The sequence below is a fragment of the Sardina pilchardus genome, chromosome 24 (genome assembly GCF_963854185.1).
Source record: "Sardina pilchardus chromosome 24, fSarPil1.1, whole genome shotgun sequence".
Taxonomy (NCBI): Eukaryota; Metazoa; Chordata; class Actinopteri; order Clupeiformes; family Clupeidae; genus Sardina; species Sardina pilchardus.
The window spans coordinates 18,935,457-18,941,809 of NC_085017.1; the positions used below are offsets into that span (position 1 = coordinate 18,935,457).

General features: G+C 46.5%; 1 protein-coding gene across 1 annotated transcript in view; it reads right to left on the reverse strand.

Moving 5' to 3' along the window:
* Positions 1–6,353, reverse strand: part of rims2b (regulating synaptic membrane exocytosis 2b) — a 133,306-nt gene continuing 126,953 nt past the window's right edge. Inside the window, exons 26-30 of the mRNA XM_062528706.1 lie at positions 2,163–2,304; positions 1,564–1,676; positions 1,263–1,364; positions 746–885; positions 1–500 (exon numbers count right to left, since the gene is read on the reverse strand). Of these exons, the coding sequence (XP_062384690.1) occupies positions 288–500; positions 746–885; positions 1,263–1,364; positions 1,564–1,676; positions 2,163–2,304 (710 nt within the window). The 3' untranslated portion in view covers positions 1–287. The remainder of the gene's footprint in view (positions 501–745; positions 886–1,262; positions 1,365–1,563; positions 1,677–2,162; positions 2,305–6,353) is intronic.

The following is a 6,353-nucleotide window of genomic DNA, read 5'->3' on the forward strand; positions in this document are numbered from 1 at the left end:
ACGGGGACGCTTGGCCGGTGAGGGGGTGCCGCTCTATTTTTTGTTGTCTCCGTCAGCGGGAGACCCCGCCGTTTCGGCATCGGGGAGGCCCCCCCCCCTTCTCCCAGACTCCTCTCACGCGGGCTCAGAAGACACAACATCAAGCATGCAGTGTGAGCAGGGTTGGGGGGGAGCGCGACCCGCCGAGACTTGTCTCCCCTCTCCGCTTTTTGCTGGTTGCTACTACGGCGACGCTAGAAACCGCGCGGGGTTTTTCCTTTTTTTTTGTGTCCCGCTCCGCAACGCCGCTACGACCGAACTTTGGAACCGGTTTCCTTGGCGCCTCCTAGCGCCGCTTTACTGGTCAAAGGTGCTAAGGTCGGGTCCACCAGCGAGGTGGGTGGGAACAGTTTGTACCAGCCAATGACCATGTTGGTCAACTCTAAGTCATCTAGAAGGATCTGGGCAGCGCCCATGAAGGATTTGTGGTCCATGCGTCCGTAGTCTCCCCATACGATAATCTGTCAACAGAAAATAGCCAGCGATAAGCTAAAATAACCTGTGCTTGTGCTTTACATGGTAAAAAAAAAGAAATACGGCATTGAGCTACATGAATGTCAATGCAGAGCACACGACATATTAATCAAATTGCTTATTATTACTAATTCACATCAACAGATAGAACTTACAGACATAAACATTGAACATGTGTACATGAACAGTAAACATGGCTTGTACAGTAAAAGTGTATATAAAGATGGCGCACCTGTAAAACCTTCCCTTCGGGGCTTTCTTCAAACTGAAGTTGCTGTTGGTACAGTGGGTCCAGAGTTTTCCTGGCCAGTCGGGTCTTCTTCTTGTTGATACATTTCCCATTGTCCAGCAGATAGACTTTAACATAAGGAGCTGTTGAGCCAGAAAAGAGTTCAATTGTCAGGGAAACGGTCAAAAGAGAGCCAGAGAGCCAGAAAACTGAGATAGAAGCTTCTCTAAACAACTGCAACACTGATACTAGAACTTAGTGTGTGTGTGTGTGTGTGTGTGTGTGTGTGTGTGTGTGTGTGTGTGTTTTGTGTGTGTGTGTGTGTGTGTGTGTGTGTGTGTGTTTTGTGTGTGTGTGTGTGTGTGTTTTGTGTGTGTGTGTGTGTGTGTGTGTGTGTGTGTGTGTGTGTGTGTGAAACAAACAACCACTTGGTAGCCCAAGACCAGTACATTTTTATTCATTGAGCATTTATTTCTGAAGCGACAGATAGATTAACAGTACACTGACTCCACACACTCACCAGGAGTTTGCTTGTTGCCTGGTTTGCCCACGAGGCCTCTGGCTCGGATGACCTCTACGTCCAGCCTCTCCTTCCTGTGCACCATGCCGATCTGGATATCACCTACAGAGAGAGAGAGAACAAATCCAGCGTGTTAGACAGAATGTTCTACAGGGCTTTGTTTATAGTGTCTCACAGACACAGACTGTAGTATGAACAGATCTGTAAGTCCTGTCTAAACTAACTGCACAATTAAAGAGATCTATGGAGTGCTTGTGTGTTCAGTTTTTACAGGGCCCTGGTTGAAACCCGAGATGCCTACCCATTGGGGGTGTGGCCAGAGTCTGCCTCCCGGCGAGCTGGGCAGGGCCTAGTCCATCCAGGAATTCTGTAAACTGGCTATCAGATGAGATCTTGACACCAGGGAAGATGAGGCTATGGAGACAAGATTAACAGAGACAGAGGACAAGGGTTAGTAAAACCACAATGATACAACTATGTTTACGGCCATTTTAAACAGAAAAGCCTCTAGTTCTGTAGCCTATAGTCATACAAAGTCTGGCAAACAAGCCATACCTGTGACCTGACTAAAACCCTTTTACTGAATCTACATGTATGTGTGTACATGTATTTTTCACTGCCAACAAATCAAATTTTGCAGACATGTGTGAGATGCCTAACTTTTTATAAGCATGAAAAGGTGCATGTAAAGGTGAGAAAAAAATGTGGACGTAAAGGTGAGGAAAAATGTAAGGCAGACTTTCACTATAGCAAAGCAAATTCTCTACAGAAAGCAGATTCTCCATGTGACTGAGTGACTACCAAAGTGTTTTTTTAAGACATGGTCTGGTTGTCATAACATGGAGAGGAAAACGAGGAGAATTCTAATGAGGAGTAAAAAAGAGCTTCTTGGTCTCTTACTTTCCGGGTTTGGCCTTATCGGCGTCCTCCTGGGACTCCCGGCTGGGCTGCCTCGTCATCCGGCTCTTGAACTCGATGGCCAGTCCCGTCTCCACACTCCTCTGGATGGGCAAACGGATCGCTTTCTTTTTCTTTTCCTCCTCTGTGGAGCGAGAGAGAGAGAGCGAGAGAGAAAGAGAGAAAGAGAGAGAGGTTATCATAAAAATACTTAATATCAAGTGTCACATAAATCAGCGCTGCAATTCCTATTTTATGCTTTCATCTCAAACATTTTGGGAAACGCCATCCATCACTACTTGGCCATGATTAATTAATGAACCGTGGGCATTGCTGGTCTGCGTCAGCCTATGCACTCGCGTGGTCAGACCAGCAGGGGGCAGCAAACGCGGAGCTGAACACCAGAGCTGGTGGCGTCCTCGGCTGATGAGAGGTGACAGGCAGCTTTTGCCCATCCGGCCCCGCTGCTAATCTAAATCCCATCAGTGTGAGCGACAGACGGACTGTAGCAAGCACACGTATCTCAGACTCTTTGTGTGCGTGCGTGTGTGTGTGTGTGTGTGTGTGATTTTTACCTGCATGTGTCCAAATAAAGTTGCTTCATATGGACATAAACAGGCCAGGGGAGGGTAAACCATTTTATATGGAGAAATTCAAGTCACTCAAACTCTCCTGCTGTCATTTTGAATTTAGAACAGAACAGAAAACTGATTGAAAAGATATCAAATGCCAGCACAAATGTATACAATTTTTGGAGTGGTATGTATATTCAGCATATGCTTTTGTGTATGTGACGCATTTAAATCCGCAGATTGTGCTCTGGCTTAAATCAACAGTCTCTGTGAGCATAATGCATGGAGCAATCTTAGGAGTTGCTGGTCTGACGCCAAGGTCACCTGATCTGAAACACATGTGTTCAGGTCCTTTTTTTTTTTCGGTTCAGATTTGTATCATTTATCAGAAGTACATTTGCAGCTGCAGATTTAATGGCTCGAAATCACGACACTGCTCTCAAAGAATGTATCCGCTTTTTTCCCTTTCATTTTCATTCCCACACCCAGTTGGTTGATAATATTATTCCACACCAGTAAATCTTTTTACTTCATCTTTTGAAACGCACACACTAAAAATGTTATGTTTTGGTATATACTGTCTATCTATCTACCACTGACAGAAATGCTTCAGAAATAATTTTCAAGATTCAGTCGAGAAGTGAAAATTGCTTCCACAAAGTTCTTATTGTGCTATCTCGCGGATGCATCTGTCATCAAGGTCAAACGAGAGTGCATCCAGCCGGACCCGGCAAACCGTGTCCGCTTGCCTGCGTATGTCAACCGCTCACTCTAGTGGAATTCAATCTTTAAGATCTCAAACAAGCATAGTCCCGCAACAGCACCGCAGAAGCCACCGAACACCACACAGATTTGTCGTATACCATTAAAATATTAAGTGCTACATTCAATATTTCTGCCTACAGCTTCGGCAGCTTTTTTGATGCAGTGCCTTGACAAATCCACTAAACTCGTACACACACACGCATACACACACACTGGACCCACACTCCCCCCAAACACACACACAAGCACACCCCTCAGAGGTCCTGCTCTGCATGCCATTGTGGTGCCGTCGTTGGCCCGTGGTCTCACCTGTGCCGCCCTCGTCGAACGAGTTCATGCAGGGGAAGTAGACGGCGAGCGCCTCGAAGGATGCTGACAGGCTCAGCTTGCTCTGCGAGCGCTGGATGCGCATGCCGGGGGTGGTGGCGGCGGCGCTGGTGTCATGCCCTTGTCTGCCCATGGCGTGCCCGCTTGTACAATGCCCGACGCTATAGAGCCTTAGAGCCTATAGAGCTATAGAACTAACGTCCTTTTTTAGTTTTGGCGAGCCACCCAGGAGAGAGTATGCTGGCAGCAGCGGCAGAGAGATGCAAGAGTACGCAGATGGACGAGACGAAGAAGAGATGATGCACGGAGCTCCGGATGGCAGCGCTGGAACGACTGGAAGGGGGGAGTCAGTCAGTCTACCACGTCTCACTAAACGATGGGAGGAATTCAGCTCTGGAGGACTGATGAAGGAGAGCAGTCGGCTCGTTTACGGCTCTCTCTCTCTCTCTCTCTCTCGTTCTTCCTTCTCTCTCTCACACACAGTCTTGCTCCTTTACTCTTTCTCTCTGTCTCTCTTTCTCTTTCTCCCTCTGTTGTCTGGTTCTCTGTCTACACTGAGCTGCTCCGCTGCATCTCTCAAAGATACACTCCGAACAGAGGGGCGGGGGGAGACAGCGCTCGCCGTGCGTGTGTGTGTGTCTGTGTGTGTGTGTGTGCGCACAAGGGCTGTAGCCAATCAGAGAGAGTGCTGCAGAGAGGCAAGCCGAATGGGTCTCCTGAAGGAGCTCTACCTAGAGATAATACTGCCTCTGTTTCTCCTACTGAACACACACACATGCATACACACAGAGGACATACACACTCTCACACACACTCATGTACACAGAAGACATGTAAAGACAGACTGACATACACACACACACACTTTCTCTCTCTCATGCATACAGAAGGCATATACAGACAGACTGACACAAACACACACACACATGCACTCTTACACAAAGAAAACAACTACAAAAAGACATACGCAGACACACACACTCACACACACATATACATACAGTAAGCATGCACAAAAGCGTGCACACACAGAGGATATCCACAGATACGTAGATCAACACACAGACATGTAGAGCTAAACGTGTACACACAAAACACTATAATAAGCTAATAAAAGCAGGTGAACAGCCTAGCGGAGTGAATGCGCCACCGCTTAATCAGGAAATGACCTTTAACACCGCCAGTTCCACTGACAACCACTGGCTGGTCATGCTCCAAGCTCCTTCACTAGCCACGTTTACATGGACAGTTTGTTTGTCATTCCGATTAAACTATTCCGATTGAAAATGTTGTGCCGTCTGTTTACATGGGGTACATTCTATTCCGATCAGGTGCGTTCAAGCGCTTTAAAATCTTTGATTGGAATAGCCGTTGTTGCCTACTTTTCATTGGGAAGATATATAGTAGTCAATCCGAATGACCGTATACATGGGTGTTCATTCGGAATAGGAACGGACTACACACCTCTTCCATTCCGATTACAATTCTGATAGGATTAGGATTTTCATTCCGATTGAGGTGTTTATATGACGATTTTTATTCCGATTGAGCTGTTATTCCGTTTCTAATCGGAATAGAAATGTCCATGTAAATGGAGCTACTGACAGGCATTCAGGGCAACAGGCAAAGAGAGAGAGAGAGACAAAGCTGTACCAATGACCATGGTCACATCCTATCTAAAACCAGTCAACTCCTTTCGCTAAGACAGGCAAAGAGAGAGAGACAGACAAAGCTACTGTACCAATAACCATGGTCACATCCTATCTAAAACCAGTCAACTCCTTTCGCTAAGACACAGAGGATAATGTTAAAACCTTCTCCAAATGCCATGGTAGCCTAACGGGCCGTAGTGACCACTGACATTAGCCTCTGACCGCCCGGAGCCGGAGGGCCTCGGTGGGGGGAAGAAGCAGACGGCGTAAGGCCAGGGGTGAGCCACAACACTTGGACAGACGACAAGCCAACTGGCTCACAGGGTTCCTGCTCTCATCTGAATCGTTTTGTTGTGTAGCTCGACTCCATTAAGGGGAAAATCCAGTGTGCCGTGATAAAATAATAATAAAAAAAAAAACACAGATTAATATCAGAGTCTGAGTACTTCAAAAATGCTTTGTCATCATGGTTACCTCCACATGAATGCTTTCATGCCATATCAGAGGCTTCATCTGATAAGAAAGGTCTTTAGAAATACAGATTGATGATGGAGAGAGCGAGAGAGAGCAAGGGAGAGAGAGAGAGAGCGTGTGTGTGTGTGATTAGTACTCACTGCGCTGATCTACAAGACTGGGAGGATGACTAAAAAGTTGCCAAATGCCAAGCATAAAAAGTGCATGCATATGTGTTTGTGTGTGTGTGTGTGTGTGTGTGTGTGTTTTGTGTGGGTGAGAGAGAGAGAGAGAGAGAGAGAGAGAGAGAGAGAGCATGTGTGATTCTCTCGATATTCAGGGGACTTTGATGCACATTGTGGACGCTACAGCTTTGCCTCATCTGAACCAGCTTTTGAAATTCACAGACAAATCCTTTAACATTT